The 19250-nt window shown below is 36.4% G+C and overlaps 1 protein-coding gene across 17 annotated transcripts in view; it reads left to right on the top strand.

Annotated features, from left to right (window-relative positions):
* The window catches only part of GPHN (gephyrin), a 636323-nt gene that overhangs the window by 460026 nt on the left and 157047 nt on the right, over positions 1–19250 (top strand). For 10 of the 17 annotated variants that reach the window (XM_032246071.1, XM_032246064.1, XM_032246067.1 and 7 more), the window contains one exon: positions 2220–2262. In XM_032246071.1, the coding sequence (XP_032101962.1) occupies positions 2220–2262 (43 nt within the window). Of the gene's footprint in view, positions 1–386; positions 450–2219; positions 2263–19250 lie in introns of all 17 variants that reach the window. The other 7 variants (XM_032246063.1, XM_032246057.1, XM_032246060.1 and 4 more) reach the window with 1 other exon arrangement.

The following is a 19250-nucleotide window of genomic DNA, read 5'->3' as shown; positions in this document are numbered from 1 at the left end:
TGATAAATGCTCAGACTCAGGGAATTGAATTGTTTTCCTCATACAAATTTCTCCACCAAAGCTGTTTGAAATATATAGTTCTAAACTGAGGTGCCACAAAGCAATACTTGGGTTTCTTTATTCAATTCATTTATGAATGATTTTGTTGTTGTTAATTTTTTAAGTCACCTAGGGAATGGGAGAGGGTATTTTGTTGTTGGTTTGGTTTGGTTTGGGTTTTTTTGGTAAAGCCAACTAATTTTTCACCACCATTTCCATTATATACATTATAAAATGTATATAAGAGACATTAAATAACTCTGTTGGAACATTTTATGAGACAATTTGAACTACTCATCTGAACTGCTCTGTTCATTGTAAATCTCTTGTTTCTATCCATACACTAGCTCCACTCTAGATTGGAAGGGCTTAAAGATGAACTCTGGAGGAATAGAGGCTACGACTTAAGAGTAACTATTACTGATCAAAGGAGCTGCTTTCCATTCGCAAACATTGCTTTGCGCTATGGGTTTGGGCTCCTTCTGTTTCTACATCTTGTTGAAGACTTTCTTGACTTCCATTTGACTTCTTTGAACTCTGTTTTTGTCTTTTAACATTTCCCCCTTTCTTTTCCTTTTCTCTCCCAGACTTTTCTCTCTGTATTCTAGCTTTCTCTTGTGTTCTTTGAATCACTTTTAAAATGTAGTTTCTCTCTTTATTAAGCTTGTCTGTTAATTTGTCTGTTAGTGTGTGTTTCTTTTCTTCTTTAAGGCTGTAGTGGTATAGTTATACTTATGTTCATTCCATAGTATAGCAACTTGCTTGTTTATTTTGCAGCAAGTTCATTAGTCATTCTTACCCTGTTGGTATGAATTTTTAATGAGAAATAGCAGCACATTCTGCATTTACATATTGTCCCCTTCTGTAATTCCATACTTTCTTTTCCATTGCCTAAATTTACAACCTCAAACCTCTCTCTCTCACTTTTCTTTTCTGCATCCTTGTGTCTTCTTCCCTATATTATTTGCTTTAAGCAGTCATTGATTTCTTTCCCATTTGGTCCAGAATTGTTCTTAAATAAGACTCCTGAGTAAAAGAACGTAAGAATATTAACCTCAGATTAACTTTTTCCTTCTAGTGTATTTAAAACTAGTTGAGCAATCTGGGCCAAAAGAGAATAACTAACATTTGGAATTATTTTTTCTTTTCTTTTTTTTTTTTTTCATTTTTTCGTGTGTGTATTTTTTTTTTCTTGTATGTATGTTTGTGACTTTTTTATTGTCATTTTTTTTTAAACATTAACAGTTGTTTTTTTCAGGGAAGGACAATCATAACTCACCCTAAGTTGCAACATTCCTTTCATAAGTTATTTCATTATGATAGTAGATTGTGTTAAACTATAGAAATTAATTTGTTGTGTATATATCCATTTGAGGCAAGCTGCTGTGGAATGGGAAGAAGAGGTGTGGAGCTTAAATACAGTTTCCTTTGAAATTAACATGTTAATGACATGTACCATGCTCCTTGAATGTAGCAGTTTTGTAACATTTAAAAGAATGTTTCACTTTGATCTAAACATTTGAGTCAAAGCATAGGGTTCCTAATTGATAAATTATACATATACCTAAGAATTGGTAAATAACTTTGTTCAGTTTTACTGATTTTCAATGGAAGCATATTTCATAATCAGTATTATAACTATGATAAATTATTAAATTTATAACTATAATCAATAAATAAAGATTTTCCAACTCAAATGTAAATATTACATAAGGATTTCTCTATTTTCCTCCCATTTATATACATACTAAAAATTACTACAATGGAATACTTAGTTACAACTTTATTACTTGAATTTTTTATTATTCTAGTCAAGAGATATACTAAATACCTTAATATTAAGGGCCAATATTTACAACTAAATATGCAGTAACAAATCTGTTTCCAAATACTGATTTCAAATACAAATGAATAAAAAACTCGCCTTTGTTTTATCTCTGTATAATTTATAATATTGTACCTCCAATTTTTTTTTGGAAGTCAGTTCTTTCTTCAAAGTAAGTAAAGGATAAATAAAAATGATGAAACACGTATAACATTTTTACTAACATGTTATGACATCTGAAATATTAATATATAAAGCCTTTGATCCCAGACCTCAGGAGCTTGCCCATTAAATATGCATATCTGCCTATTCATGCCATGAGCCCTAAATTACTGAGTTTATGCTCTTTCTACAGGTCCAGTCCAGGTGCAGCAGCAAGGAGAACATTCTTAGAGCCAGTGAGTATTTTATCATTTCCAGTGGGCTGCTGAACTAGAGCTTATAAAGCTAAAAATGATATTTTGGTGAAAAAAAAAAAAGAAAAGAAGAGCAATGGGGAACATTTATGTGAAGAATATGACTATTAGGGCTTTTACCTTCTAAAAATATTGCCAATATCAATATATTAATAAATAGTTTCCTTAATCTAATTGTTTTTGCAAGCTGACACCAGAACTTTGATACACTCCCAGGAGGTAGGAACAAATTCCTCTGTGATTTTGAAACTCTCTTTAATTGTTCCACTGCCAAAAGTTGTTTGAAAACAGACTAACTGACAATAATAATAATGTAAATTCCTGAAGAGAAGCTAACTAAAAAAAAGAATATGTGGCTTCCAACAGGGTATATCATCATTTTGTTAATATGAATTCCTGGCATATCTTAACTTCACAGGCAGCATGTTTTAGAACATAGAACCCTGAACCAATAGTAAAGAATCCTCAATTCTGTTTATTGGTTTGATCACTAATAGTGTTAATTGGAAGTCATTTAACTTTGTATATCATTTATTTTTCCATCTTATAAAAAGGAACTATAGTTTTTTCTTATCTGGGTACTTGAAACGATGTCACATTGAAAATTGTGTCTTAAATGATTTGGGAACCTGGCCGGGTGCAGTGGCTCACACCTGTAATCCCAGCACTTTGTGAGGCCAAAGTGGGTGGATCACAAGGTCAGGAGTTTGAGACCAGCCTGACCAATATGGTGAAACCCTGTCTGTACTAAAAATACAAAAATTAGCAGGGCGTAGTGATGGGCACATGTAATCTCAGCTACTTGGGAGGCTGAGGCAGGAGAATGGCTTAAACCTGGGAGGCAAAGGTTGCAGTGAGCTGAGACTGTGTCACTGCACTCGAGCCTGCATCATTGCACTTGAGCCTACATGACAGACTGGGACTTGATGTCAAAAAAAAAAAAAAAAAAGATTTGGGATCCTAAGAAAAAAGTGCTGTATAAATGCTAATTGTTTTATTATTGTTCTCTGTAACCATTAATAGCTTAATGACATAATCCCACCTTCTTCCTAACTTTTATCAAGAAGTGCAAGGGAATCATACCAAAATGTATCTACTAATACTCATACCACCTGGAGTTTTAGCAAATTGAATGATTTCTATTTCTAGCAGAATGTCAGCATTATTTTTGTGTTATATTCCTGATTATGGTTTATTACAGTGAAAGTATACAGATTAACATCAGCAAAGGCAAAAAGATACATAGAGTAGAGTCCAGGAGAGGCCAGGTGCAAGCTTCCAGTTGTCCTCTCCCAGTGGAGTCACATGGGCATTGCTCATTTCTCCCAGCCACAATATATGACAGCATGTATCGAGTATTGCCAACCAGGGAAGCTCACTGAGCCTTAATGTCCAGGGTTTTTACTGGGGTTGGGTCACCTGGCCCTGGAATGCTCCTGTGGCTGAACTTTATTTCACGTCAAAAAATAGAGACTACAAATGTAAAATTTATGGAATTTTTTTGTGTAAATTTTTTTGATTTTTGTTTTGTAAATCTGTTATCTTAGCTCCAAAGCTAAGCACAGTTATTGCTTATCCAAGACCATTATATTGGCCAGGCACAGTGGCTCACACCTGTAATCTCAACACTTTGGGAGGCCAAGGAAAGAGGAATAAACTCAGCTTTGTTATCTTGATATGATTTGATCAACAGACATTCTTAATTCAATAGCTTGAGTCCAGGAGGTTGAGGCTGAAGTGAGCCGTGATTGGCCTACTATACTCTAGCCTGAGGGGCAGAGTGAGACCCTGTCTCAAAAAACAATTCCTCTGAGCCCCTTTGAACCTCCTACTTAGAGCTTTGGGAGTTTCTCCAATTGTTGCAGTGAGATAAGTCTCACATTAGATTGAACTCTGATTTCTTTTTTTTTTTCCCCATTTATTTATTTTATTGCATTTTATGTTTTGGGGTACATGTGAAGAACATGCAAAATTGTTGCATAGGTACACAGGTGGCAGTGTGATTTGCTGCCTTCCTCCCCATCACCTACATCTGGCATTTCTCCCCTTGCTATCTCTCCCCAGCTCCCCACCCCCAACCGTCCCTCTCCTATTTCCCCCAGCTGACCCCAGTGTGCAGTGCTCCTCTCCCTGTGTCCCTGTGTTCTCATTGTTCAACACCCGCCTATGAGTGAGAACATGCGGTGTTTGATCTTCTGCTCTTCTGTCAGTTTGCTGAGAATGATGGTTTCCAGGTTCATCCATGTCCCTACAAAGGACCCCAACTCATCGTTTTTGATGGCTCCATAATATTCCATGGTGTATATGTGCCACATTTTCCCTATCCAGTCTATCGTCGATGGGCATTTGGGTTGGTTCCAGGTCATTGCTATTGTAAACAGTGCTGCAATGAACATTCGTGTGCACGTGTCCTTATAGTAGAACGATTTGTAATCCTTTGGATATATACCCAGTAATGGGATTGCAGGGTCAAATGGAATTTCTATTTCTAGGTCCTTGAGGAATCGCCACACTGTCTTCCACAATGGTTGAACTAATTTACACTCCCACCAACAGTGTAATAGTGTTCCTATTTCTCCACATCCTCTCCAGCATCTGTTGTCGCCAGATTTTTTAATGATCGCCATTCTAACTGGCGTGAGATGGTATCTCAATGTTGTTTTGATTTGCATTTCTCTGATGACCAGTGATGATGAGCATTTTTTCATATGTTTGTTGGCCTCATGTATGTCTTCTTTTGTAAAGTGTCTGTCCATATCCTTTGCCTACTTTTGAATGGACTTGTTAGTTTTTTTCTTGTAAATCTGTTTTAGTTCTTTGTAAATTCTGGATATCAGCCCTTTGTCAGATGGGTAAACTGCAAAAATTTTTTCCCATTCTGTTGGTTGCTGATTCACTGTAATGACTGTTTCTTTTGCTGTGCAGAAGCTGTGGAGCTTGATTAGGTCCCATTTGTCTATTTTGGCTTTTGTTGTCAATGCTTTTGGTATTTTGGTCATGAAGTCCTTGCCTACACCTATGTCCTGAATGGTTTTGCCTAGATTTTCTTCTAGGGTTTTTATGGTGTTAGGTCTTATGTTTAAGTCTTTAATCCATCTGGAGTTAATTTTAGTGCGAGGTGTCAGGAAGGAGTCCAGTTTCTGCTTTCTGCACATGGCTAGCCAGCTTTCCCAACACCATTTATTGAACAGGGAATCCTTTCCCCATTGCTTGTTTTTGTCTGGTTTGTCAAAGATCAGATGGTTGTAGATATGTTGTGTTGCCTCCGAGACCTCTGTTCTGTTCCATTGGTCTATATCTCTGTTTTGGTACCAGTACCATGCTGTTTTGATTACTGTAGCCCTGTAGTATAGTTTGAAGTCTGGTAGTGTGATGCCTCCCACTTTGTTCATTTTGCTTAGAATTGACTTGGCTACTCAGGCTCTCTTTTGGTTCCATATGAAGTTTATGGTGGTTTTTTCCAGTTCTGCGAAGAAGGTCATTGGTAGCTTGATGGGGATAGCATTGAATCTGTAAATTACTTTGGGCAGTATGGCCATTTTCACGATATTGATTCTTCCTAACCATGAACATGGAATGTTTCTCCATCTGTTTGTGTCCTCTCTTATTTCGTTGAGCAGTGGCTTGTAGTTCTCCTTGAAGAGGTCCTTTACGTTCCTTGTTAAACGTATTGTATTCCTAGGTATTTTATTCTCTGTGGCAATTGTGAACGGAAGTTTGTTCTTGATTTGGCTCTCTTTAAGTCTGTTATTGGTGTATAGGAATGCATGTGATTTTTGCACATTGATTTTGTATCCTGAGACTTTGCTGAAGTTGCTTATCAGTTTCAGGAGATTTTGGGCTGAGACGATGGGGTCTTCTAGATATACAATCATGTCACCTGCAAATAGAGACAATTTGACTTCCTCCTTTCCTATTTGAATGCCATTTATTTCTTTTTCTTGCCTGATTGCTCTGGCTAGAACTTCTAATACTATATTGAATAGCAGTGGTGAGAGAGGGCATCCTTGTCTGGTGCCACATTTCAAGGGGAATGCTTCCAGTTTTTGCCCATTCAGTATGATATTGGCTGTTGGTTTGCCATAAATAGCTTTTATTATTTTGAGATACGTTCTGTCAATACCTAGTTTATTGAGGGTTTTTAGCATAAAGGGCTGTTTAATTTTGTCAAAGGCCTTGTCTGCATCAATTGAGATAATCATGTGTTTTTTGTCTTTGGTTCTGTTTATGTGGTGAATTACGTTTATAGACTTGCGTATATTGAACCAGCTTTGCATCCCTGGGATGAAGCCTACTTGGTCATGGTGGATAAGCTTTTTGATGTGCTGTTGCAATCGGCTTGTCAGTATTTTATTGAAGATTTTTGCATCTAGGTTCATCAAGGATATTGGCCTGAAGTTTTCTTTTCTTGTTGAGTCTCTGCCAGGTTTTGGAATCAGGATGATGTTGGTCTCATAAAATGGTTTGGGAAGGATTCCCTCTTTTTGGATTGTTTGGAATAGTTTCAGAAGGAATGGTACCAGCTCCTCTTTGTATGTCTGGTAGAATTCGGCTGTGAACCCGTCTGGACCTGGGCTTTTTTGGGGTGGTAAGCTCTTAATTGCTGCCTCAACTTCAGACCTTGTTATTGGTCTATTCAGGGTTTCAACTTCTTCCTGGCTTAGGCTTGGGAGGAGGCAAGTGTCCAGGAATTTATCCATTTCTTGCAGGTTTATTAGTTTATGTGCATAGAGTTGTTTGTAATAATCTCTGATGATGGTTTGAATTTCTGTGGAATCTGTGGTGATATCCCCTTTATCGTTTTTTATTGCATCAATTTGGTTATTCTCTCTTTTCTTTTTTATTAATCTGGCTAGTGGTCTGTCTATTTTGTTGATCTTTTCAAAAAGCCAGCTCCTGGATTTATTGATTTTTTGAAGGGTTTTTTCTGTCTATCTCCTTCAGTTCTGCTCTGATCTTAGTTATTTCTTGTCTTCTGCTAGACTTTGAGGTTTTTGATCTTGCTCCTCTAGCTCTTTCAGTTTTGACGATAGGCTGTCAATTTTTGGTCTCTCCTTGCTTCTCATGTGGGCACTTATTGCTATATATTTTCCTCTAGAGATTGCTTTAAATGTGTCCCAGAGATTCTGGTATGTTGTGTCTTCATTCTCTTTGGTTTCAAAGAACATCTTTATTTCTGTCTTCATTTCATTGTTTATCCAGTCAACATTCAAGAGCAAGTTGTTCTGTTTCCATCAAGCTGTGCACTTCTGGGTTAGTTTTTGAATTCTGAGTTCTAACTCGATTGCACTGTGGTCTGAGAGACTGTTTGTTACGATTTCCATTCTTTTGCATTTGCTGAGGAGTGATTTACTCCCAATTATGTGGCCAATTTTAGAGTAGGTGTGATGTGGTGCTGAGAAGAATGTATATTCTGTGGATTTGGAGTGGAGAGTTCTGTAAATGTCTATTAGGTTTGCTTGGTCCAGATCTGAGTTCAAGTCCTGGATATCCTTGTTAATTTTCTGTCTGGTTGATCTGTCTAATATTGACAGTGGGGTGTTAAAGTCTCCCACTATTATTGTGTGGGAGTCTAAGTCTCTTGGTAAGTCATTAAGAACTTGCCTTATGTATCTGGGTGCTCCTGTATTGGGAGTGTATATATTTAGGATCGTTAGCTCTTCTTGTTGCATTGATCCTTTTACCATTATGTAATGTCCCTCTTTGTCTCTTATGATCTTTGTTGCTTAAAGTCTAGTTTATCAGAGATGAGAATTGCAGCTTCTGCTTTTTTTTGCTCTCCATTTGCTTGGTAAATCTTCCTCCATCCCTTTATTTTGAGCCATTGTGTATCCTTGCATGTGAGATGGGTTTCCTGGATACAGCACACTGATGGGTTTTGGCTTTTTATCCAATTTGCCAGTCTGTGTCTTTTGATTGGGGCATTTAGTCCGTTTACATTTAGGGTTAATATTGTTATGTGTGAATTTGATACTGCCATTTTGGTGCTAGCTGGGTGTTTTGCCCTTTAGTTGAGCTGGTACTTGTTTTTCCTTTATATGTGTAGAGCCTCTTTCAGGAGCTCTTGTAGAGCTGGCCTGGGGGTGACAAAATCTCTGAGTACTTGCATGTTCCCAAAGGATTTTATTTTTCCTTCACTTTTGAAGCTTAGTTTGGCTGGATAGGAGATTCTGGGTTGAAAGTTCTTTTCTTTAAGGATGTTGGATATTGGCCCCCACTCTCTTCTGGCTTGTAGGGTTTCTGCTGAGAGATCTGCTGTGAGTCTGATGGGCTTCCCTTTATGGGTAACCTGACCTTTCTCTCTGGCTGCCCTTAGTATTTTCTCCTTCATTTCAACCCTGGTGAATCTGACGATTATGTGCCTTGGGGTTGCTCTTCTTGACGAATATCTTTGTGGTATTCTCTATATTTCCTGGACTTGATAATTGTCCCGCCTTGCTAGGTTGGGGAAGTTTTCCTGGATAATATCCTGAAGAGTATTTTCCAGCTTGGGTTCATTCTCTTCGTCGCATTCAGGTATACCTATCAAACGTAGATCTGATTTCTTTTCTTTGAGTTCTCCAATTGCTAACTTTATTTAGGACTCCTTTGATAATCTAACTAACTTTGAAAATGCATTTATCCTTGTTGAAAATCTGGCATATTACCAATAACACTACTATTTGTCTCTGTCTATCCTTATCATTTTCTGTTATATCTCTATTAGGGGTAGAGATTTTGTTATATCTCTATTTGTTATATCTCTATTAAGGAAAAACATAGACACAGGCATCAGTAAGTATTTTGCAAGCTGGCCCTGGAAACCAAGTTTCTGGTTTCTTGTAGGACTAGTGTCCTTTAGATAAACTTTGCCCTGGGTCATTGATCAATGTGTAAGAACCCTCCTAGTTCTTATTCTGCTTCGTTAGTGAGAATCTTGCTATGGAAGAATTATAATAGGCACCCTGGGGAACTTTTTATATGAACAAATTGTTTATTTAAAAGGAGCCTGAGAATAAAAAAAGAAACAAAATTGCAAACAACTAATGAGCTGGAGTTTTTGATTGGTTTGAGAAAATATCCAAAAATAAATTCGGATTCTAAAAGTGCTTCCTTAAATTCCTTGGCCAAGGCAAAATAAAATGTAATAAACTTAAGATAATGCCTGTTTTACATCCCTCAAAACTACATCTTGACCCTAATTCAGAAGACACCTGGGTCTCACTGGCTGTTGCAGGCAATGAGTTCCCAACTTTTCTGAAATTGCCATGTATTGCATGACTTAACCAAGTCCTTAGAAAGTGAACCTTTTCCATGGGCACCAAACATGAACAGGCTCACACAACCCCTTGCCTTGCTATATCCATCAATCCTACATGATTACATCCTGATTCTTATCCAATTTTAATTAAGCTCCTATATTAAAAGATCTGCTTTGGACCAAACTTTAAAATCTAATAAATATCCTAACTTTCCTTTCTGTGACTGACTCTAAGACTAAGTCTTCGTTAAAGTGGCATTTTTCCTTTCTAGAGTCAAACTTCCTATGTTAAAATCATGATTTTTCTACTTATTTAGCTGTGTGAACTTGGAGAAGTGCTCAGTATCTGTATGCCACTCTTTCCTGATCTGTAAAATGTGGTAATAACTTGTTCACAAAGGGCAGAAATTGTAAAGAATAAAATAAATTTTAAAATATGAAATAAGATTATCTACCTTATAGATTGTTACAAGGATTAAATAGTATAATGCTAGGTACGTAATAATTACTCAGTAAATATTAGCTGATATTATTGTTACTACTACTACTAATACTAATTACCATCATTTTCTTGATAATGATGAAAATAATAAAATAAGTTACTTGAATGTTACTGTGTTTCAAATACTTTTCTACATGGTTCATCCTACTTAATCCTCACATACAACAACAAATCCTTTGAGTAAAATTCTGTTGATTTCTGCATTAAAGAGATAAGGAAATTAAAGATTCCAGAGTTAAATAAGTTGCTTGTGGATATAGTAAATGGTTGAAGCCAGTATTTCAGACCTTGATTTTATAGCCCACATTCTTAACCAACATGCTGTGTTACCTAATTAATTTTAATAAGGCCTTCAAAACCCAATTCATTTTTATGCTAAAAAATCTAATCAATAGGTAAAAATAGAGATTGATATTTGGCTCATCCATGGGTACTTATAAACAAATATCTGATTATCAGTGCCAAAATTGTTTTATTACCACATATGATATCAAGATGATATGATACTAGTTATTAATTGTCTTATGTCATCTTTCCACCTATAATTCATTTCCTTCTGTCAACCAGTTTCTTTTTAATAAGGCAAAATTTTGTTATTTTTATGAATAACTGGTTTTATGGGAGAAAACAAGTAAAATAAAAAAATTTTACAGATGAGAAATGCCATATGTGAACTTACATTTTAGTACTGCAGGACAGAGGACAGCGTTTTAATTCCCCTTCCCTTCCCCCCTCCCACCCCCACTGAATCTTGCTCTGTCACCTAGGCTGGAATACAGTGGCAAGATCTTGGCTCACTGGAACCTCCACCTCCGAGGTTCAAGTGATTCTTCTGCCTCAGCCTCCCAAGTAGCCGGGATTACAGGTGTGTGCCACCATGCCTGGCTAATTTTTGTATTTTTAGGAGAGACGGAGTTTCACTATGTTGGCCAGGCTGGTCTTGAACTCCTGACCTCATAATCTGCCTGCCTTGTCCTCCCAAAGTGCTGGGATTACAGGCATGAGCCACCGAGCCCAGTCTTAGTTGCTTTCTTAATGTACTTTGTTCAGCCTGTGTTTTGTAGGGCATGTGGTTCATTTTCCTCGGATTAACTTTTCTAGATTTTTTAGTATATTTTAATGGAGTTCAGAATTTTTTATCGATACGTAATATTTGTACTTATTTATGGAGTCCATGTAATATTTTGATACATGCATAGAATTTGTAATGATCAATTCAGGGTATTAGGGATATCCATCACCTCTTGAGCATTTATCATTTCTTCATGTTGGGAACATTTCATATCATATCTTCTAGCTATTTTGAAATATACAATACATTGTTGTTAACTGTAGTCACCCTATTGTACTATTGAACATTAGAACTTATTCATTCTATGTAACTGTTTGTACCTTTTAGCCAACTTCTATTCATCCCCCACCCCGTCTTTCCCAGCCTCTAATAACTATCATTCTATTCGCTGCCTCCATGAGGTCAGCTTTTTTAGCTCCCACAGATAATAAGAACTTGCAATATCTGTGATTCTGTGCTTGTCTTACTTCACTTAACATGCCTTCCAGTTCCATCTGTGTTGCTGCAATTGACAGAATTTCTGCTATTTTAAATAGTAATCCATTGTGTGTATATACCACATTTTCTTTATCCAGTTATTTATTGATGGACACAGGTTAATTCTGTATCTCAGCTCTTGTGGAACAGCGCTTCACTAAACATGGGGGTACAGGCATCTCTTTGATATACTGATTTTCTTTCCTTTGGATATATACCCAATAGCAGAATTGCTCGATTATATGGTAGTTCTATTTCTAGTTTTTTGAGGGACTCCATAGCGTTTTATATGATGGCTTACTAATTCCCACCAATGGTGTATAAGAGACCCCTTTTCTCCACATCCTCACCAGTATTTGTTACTTTTTGTCTTTTTTACAGTAGCCATTCTAACTGGAGCCAGATGATATTTCATTATGGTTTTGATTTGTATTTCTCTGATGATTAGTGATGTTGGGCATTTTTTCATTTACCTGTTGGCCATTCGTGCATCGCCTTTTGAGAGATGTGTATTCAGTTCATATGACTACTTTTTAATGGAATTATTTGGGGTTTTGCTGTTGAATTGCTTGAATTCCATGTATATTGTGGATATTAGTCCCTTGTCAGATGAATAGTTTGAAAATGTTTTCTCTCATATTGCAGGTTGATTCTACTTTATTGTTGTTTTTGCTGTGTGGAAGCTTTTTAGTTTGATACAGTCTCATTTGTCTTTCTTTTGTTGCTTGTGCTTTTGAAGTCAGCCAAAAAATATTTGCCTATATCAATGTCCTAAAGTGTTTCCTCTATGTTTTCTTCTATCAGTTTTATAGTTTTTAGGTCTTATGTGTAAGTCTTTAATCAATTTCGATTTGATTTTTTATGTAATAAAAGATAGGCATCTAGTTTCATTCTTCTGCATATGGCTATCCAGTTTTCCCAGCACCGTTACCGAGGAAGATACCTTTTCTCGGATGCATTTTCTTGATGCCTTTGTCAAAAGTTAGTTGGTTGCTTGTTTTGTTTCATTGATTTGTATGTCTGGCTTTATACAAATTCCATGCTGTTTTGCTTTCTACAGCTTTGTAGCTGCTATTGTTATGATTACTACTAGTACTACTATTGTTACTATTACTAGTAGACTGTTGGTACTTCTAGTATTATCGTTTTTCTTTTTCTTTTTTTTTTTTTTTTGAGACAGAGTTTTGCTCTTGTCACCCAGGCTGGAGTGCAATGGTGCAGTCTTAGCTCATTGCAACCTCCACTTCCCAGGTTCAAGCAATTTTCCTGCCTTAGCCTCCCAAGTAGCTGGAATTACAGGCATGCACCACCACGCCTGGCTGATTTTGTATTTTTAGTAGAGATGGGGTTTCACTGTGTTAGCCAGACTGGTGATCCACCTCAGATGATCCACCTACCTCGGTCTTCCAAAGTGCTGGGATTACAGGTGTGAGCCACCATGCCTGGCCAAAGATCTGCTATTTTAAAGAACATAAGTTATCTGGTTGGAGTAACAAATTAAACTTTAAAATCCACTAGTCTTCCATAAATTTCTCAGATAATTTGGCAGCCACCTCTGAGAGGAGTGTTTTAAGAAAATGGGTGTATTTAGGACTATGATTAGGGTATAAGAGGAAGGGGAAGCCTAAAGGAAGGCAGGGCAAGCTTGAGTACCTTTATAAATCACTCCCTCCTTAATGAAATAATTATCTTTCTTGGCACTTCTATCTCCTAGTGTTTCTTTTAAACTGTCTGTTTATATTTTCTTCAGCTTCTTTGGTGCTCTTTGTTTTTTTTTTAGTGGGGGGGTAGTCATTAAATCAGTATTATTCATACATCTCTATATCATGCTTGAGCAAGGCCATCTATTAAGGCTTTCAAGTAAACCAAATCTATAACTCTAATCCATATCTTCTCCATAAACTTCAGATTTATTTTTCCAATTGTCTGTTGTAGATCTCTTCTTGAATATTACACAAGTATCTCATACTCAGCATAACTAAAACTAAATTTATAATCTTAATCTACACTTCTTCCTATACTTCAAGGAGTAACATCACTAGCCCCTGATTTGTCCAAACCAAAAATCTTTAGTGTTTTTTATATCTCATTCTATAAGCATTTTTGTCATTCTAAAATACAAATCTAAACCTGTCATACTCCTTTAGTAACTTTAACCCTTTAATGGCTCCTTGTTCTTGTGCATAGGCCCAACTCATTAAAATTGCTTACCAGTAGCTTCTGTTTATCTCTAGTTTTACCTGGAATTCCGTGCACCAACCATATGAACATTTCAATTTGCAGATAGTTTCGTCTTTCCCAAAATGCTGATTTCTCATCTCTTCCAAAACCTGGATAACTGCTACTTATCCTACAATTCTTTCAGGAAGCTTTCTACTACATCTCAAATCTGAGCAAAGTGCCCATCCTCAGTTCTTCTCTAGTATACTGTAGTTTCCCTACTTTATTGCAAGCCTATTTACAGTGTAGTACTTTTCTGTCTTCTCCACTGTCCCCTCTACTGTACCCTAAGCACCTTGCAAGACCTCATCTATCTTGTTCCCTTATACTATTACCAGAATCTATCACCATGACTGTCAATAAGAGTTGATTGGACGACTACGTAAATAAATGAGAGAACAACCTTGAGCAGACAGAGCAAGCAAAAGGTAGCAGAATATCCTAAATAAGATACCAGAATGGGAACAGAGAAGGAAAACAATGAACGTTAGCCAAAACTCTAATGTGTTTATTGAAAATACTGTTTGTTTGTTTTTAACTGCTCTTTCCCTTCAGGTTATCTCATGTATTCACTTTGGCCCTTATCCCTTCATTCATTCTCACTACTACTGGCACCCAGGTTCTGGACTTATTACTACTTCTTTCCTGGAGTATAAATCAGACTTTTCAGACTTATACCCTTTAATTTATCATAGAGATGGATAGGTCTTCTGGTTAATTTTCTTGAAACTTACCATTAACAAACATGAATTTTTATTTTTGTTATTATTCCCAGGAAAGAGGATTTTGAAATAACCCTTGGAGAAGTATGTTCTTGTGCCTCCTATTTTTAGAAAAAAATTTCTAATTATCTCTTGCTGCAACCTAATCCCTTATCATCTTGATTGGCATTCACTGGATCAGACAATAGCTGCTTACCATCACTTAGGTTATCTTTCTTTATATAACTAAAGATGATTAGCAATTGACTTTCATAAATATTTATTGAGGTACTATTTATAAGTACTATCTCTCTTGACTTTTTATCTAATCTAAATAAAACAACTTTATTCTATTTTCTTTACTATATCCTCATGTAGTTTATTTACTGGAGCCTCAAAATTTAAAAAGAAAAAAACAATTTTAGAGATTGGGTCTTACTATGTTGCCCAGACTGGATTTGAACTCCTGGGCTCAAGCAATCCTCCTGCCTCAATCTCCTGAGCAGCCATCATGCCTGGCTCTCAAATATTATCTTTTTATTTGTGAAACCTAAATTCCTTGAGTAGTATTTGCTATTCAATTTAAATTTTGTCTCATTTTTCTTATTTGTCTCGATTACCTAACCTTTTTATTTTATATGAAAAGTTACATCATTCATTACTTTGAGTCAGTCTTTTTACCTTCCTCATTGTCAATATTGTAGTTGGTATAGCTAAGAAACATTAAGTTAATAGATAGGAAGCCCTAACCCTCATATCCTCACAGAGACACCAACTTAACAGCAATATATGGTCATAAGAGCTTCATGAGAACTCCAGAAAACAGGTAGTTGCATTACCCCCAAGCTGGCACAAAGCCAAGAATAGCCACACTGAAGTGGATAGCAGCTGTTTTACTTTACCTGTGATAATCCCTCCGCCAAGTCAGCATAGCTTAGCATGATAAGGAGAAAATGCCCAACTCATGGTTTCTTTCTGTGGGGGAAGAATGGAACATATATCCAACATTCTAGCTTTTCAGAGGGCTGCCCGCATAATCGCCTTCTGTCTCACTGCATGGACAGAACTACTGCAGTTTGAATGCCTGAGGGCTGCTGAAAGCAAGAGAGAGTGGAGGCAGCTTACTACAATACCACAGGGCCTACAGTGCCACACATAGGCACCAGCACCTCTCAGTGCAGTCTGGAGAAAGTGCTCAACTCTTGGCTTTTCCCTCAGGAGGAAGAGGGAAGAGCAGAACATGCATTAGATATTCTGACTTTTTGGAGGGCTGCCAAGGGAATGGTTTCTCTCTTGCCTTACTAGGGTGGTAACAGAGAGCTGGCATACTTTGGATGTCTGGGGGCCACTGAGAATAAGGAACAGTAATGGCTTGCTACAGCAGCACCACAGAGCCTACAATGCAACAGACAAACACCGCTGAGAGCAAGAGATTACGAGCTCCTGATAAAGAAACCTGCAAACCTCTCAAATTGGGAAATTACATACACATGCCCAGAGAAGTCCCAATCTCCCCTCTTTCCAAAAGGTTTCAGAGGCCCCCTCAGAATCTCTAGCCAGGTTGATTGGTGAAAGTGTCCCCTATACAAGGTGAGTCTGTAAAGACCTGGAGACGTGGCTGTTTCTCAAATCACTAAAACTCATCAAAAATCACAAGGCACACCAAGAAATCAGGATACATGGCCCAATCAAAAGACAAAGTAATTCTCTAGAAACCAACCTGAAAGAAACAGAGATCTATGATTGCCTGGCAAATAATTCAAGATAATTACCTTTAAAAAGGTCACTGATCTAAAAGAGAACACAAATGGACAACTAAACAAAATCAGGAAACCAATGAATGGACAAACTGAAGATATCAACAAAAAGTTAAAAACTACTAAAAAAGAACCAAAGAGAGATTCTACAGCCAAAGGATACAAAAACAGAATTGAAAAATTCACTAGAGGGGTTCAACCACATACTTCATCAGTCAGAAGACAGAACCAGCAAACTTGAAGACAGGCCATTTGAAATTATTGTTAGAGGAGCAAAAAGGAAAAAACAAAACAGAAAAAGTAAAGAAAGCCAAAGAGTTCAGGAGTGGTGTTTCACACCTATAATCCTAGCACTTTGGGAGGCCAAGGAGGGCAGATCACTTGAGTCCAGGGGTTCGAGACCATCCTGGCCAACATGTTGAAACCTCATAGTTACTAAAAATACAAAAATTAGCCAGGCCTGGTGGCACATACCTATAATCCCAGCTACTCAGAAGGCTGAGGCAAAAAAATTGCTTGAACCCACCAGGTAGAAGTTTCAGTAAGCCAAGATTGCATCACTGCACTCTATCCTGGGCAATAGATTGAGACCCTGCCTCAAAAAAGAAAAATGAAGAATGCCAAAGAGATTTAAGGAATGCCATTATGTAGACCAGTGTATACATTATGAGAGGTCCAGGAGAAAAGGGACATAGAATATTGGTCAAAAACTTTCCATGTTTGAGGAAAGAAATGTATATCCAGACACTTGAAGTTCAAAGGGTACAACTAAGATGAATCCAAAGAGCCCACACTAAGACATGTTTTAATCAAACTGTCAAAAATCAAGAGCAAAGAGAAAATTTGAAAGGAGCAAGAGAAAAGCGACTCATCATGTACAGTGAAGTTTCCATAAGCATGTCATTCGATAAACTTTGTAGGTCAGAAGGGAGCAGTATGGTATATTCAAAGTGCTGAAAGAACAAAATCTGCCAGGAATACTGCATCCAGCAAAACTGTCCTTTCAAAAATGAAAAAAATAAAGAATTTCCCAAGCAAATAAAATCTAAGGGAGTTGTTCATCACAACTAGACCTGGTTTGCAAGAAATTCTAAGGAGAGTCTTTCAAGTTGAAATGAAAGGACCCTAGACAACAATGTGAAAGTTTATGAAAAATACAAAGCTCACTGGTAAAGGGGGGAAAATATATATATATATATACACAAAAAAAAATTCAGAATACTATTGTACTATAATAGTAGCATGTAAAGCACGTGTAATTCTGGATAGAATTTAGTAGACAAAAACCTAAGGTATAACTACAAATGACTGTTAATGGATAAATGATATCTACTATGTAATTTGTGACATCTAAAACACAGTGGGAATGGGAAATAAAAGAGTAGACTTTTATGTATGATTGATGTAACTATGTTTTATGTAAGTCTCATGGTAATTACAAAGAAAATACAGAAAATACAGAAAAGAAAATGAAAAAGCAATCAAAGCATATCAATAACACAAAGGAAGACAGCAAGAGAGAAAAAGAGGAACTAAATAGCTACAGGATAGACAGAAAACAACATGTACCAATAATAAGGCCTTTAAATGTAATTGGATTAAACGCCGCCATAAGACAGAGTGAATGAATGGATTAAAGAAACAGGATGCAATTACATTCTGTCTACAAGAGACTCACGTTAGATGTAAAGGCACATATAGGCTGAAAATGAAAGGACAGAAAAAGATATTACTTCATGCAAATTATAACCAAAAGAGAGCAGGGGTGGCCATACAAAATACAGACTTTAGGTTAAAAGCTGTCACAAGACACAAAGAAGAATATTATATTGATAAAAAGAACAGGAATATATAACAATTATAAATAAAAATGCAGCTAACATTAGAGCACCCAAATATAAGAAGTAAACATTGACAGGATTCAAGGGAGAATAGACAATAACACAATTACAGTAGGAGATTTTAATATTCTACTTTGGATAATGGATAGAACGACCAAAAAGATTAATAAGGAAACAGAGAACTTAAACACTTTTGACCAATTAGATCTAAAAGAATATTCCACCCAACAACAATAAAATACACATTAGTTCCTAGCATACATGGAACATTCTGTAGAATAGACCATATGTTAGACTAAAAAGTCATGACAAAGTTAAGAAGTTTGAAACCTGTCAGATATCTTTTACAATCTTAGTAGACTGAAACTCGACAACAGTGTAGTAGGAAAACTGGAAAATACACAGATATCTGAAAATTAAATGAGACAGTCTTGAACAACCAGTAGATCAAAGAAAAAATCGTGAGAGAAATTAGAAATACCTTGAGACAAAAACACAACATATCAAAGGTTATGAATTGCAGCAAAAGCAGTACTAAGACAGAAGTTTATATTAGTAACGTACTTTAATGAGGAGGAAAGACCTCAAAGCAGCAACCTAACCTTTTACCTCAAGGAACCAGAAAAAGAATAAACTAAATCCAAAGTTAGCAGAAAGAAGGAAATAATAAAAATCAGAGCAGAAATAAACAAGATAGAGAATAAAATTGCTAGGGAAAAAAAAAACAATGAAACTCAGAGTTGGGTTTTCTAAAATATCAACAAAATTGACAAACCCTTAGCTAGACAGAAAAAAAAAAGACTCAAAATAACTAAAATCAGAAATAAAAGAGGAGTCATTGCAACTGATGCTTTAGAAATACAGACTATAAGAGACTAGTATTTACAATTATATGCCAACAAATTGAATAACCTAGAAGAAGTGGATGAATTCCTAGAAACACAACCTTGGTGTACAGTCACAGTCTTGATGATTGAATTATTAAGAAATAGAAAATCTAAACATATCTATAACCATTAAGGTTATTGAATCAGTAATCAAAAACCTCCCAATAAAGAAATGCCCATGACCAGATGGCTTCACTAGAGAATTATACCAAACATTTAAAGAAGGATTAGTACCAGTTCTTCTCAAAATCTTTCAAAAACTTGAAGAAGGAA

The sequence above is a fragment of the Sapajus apella genome, unplaced genomic scaffold, assembly GCF_009761245.1.
Source record: "Sapajus apella isolate SASKATOON/1434 unplaced genomic scaffold, GSC_monkey_1.0 scaffold59, whole genome shotgun sequence".
Classification (NCBI taxonomy): domain Eukaryota; kingdom Metazoa; phylum Chordata; class Mammalia; order Primates; family Cebidae; genus Sapajus; species Sapajus apella.
The sequence above is the reverse complement of the archived record's forward strand: the minus strand, read 5'-3'. Positions and strand labels throughout refer to the sequence as shown.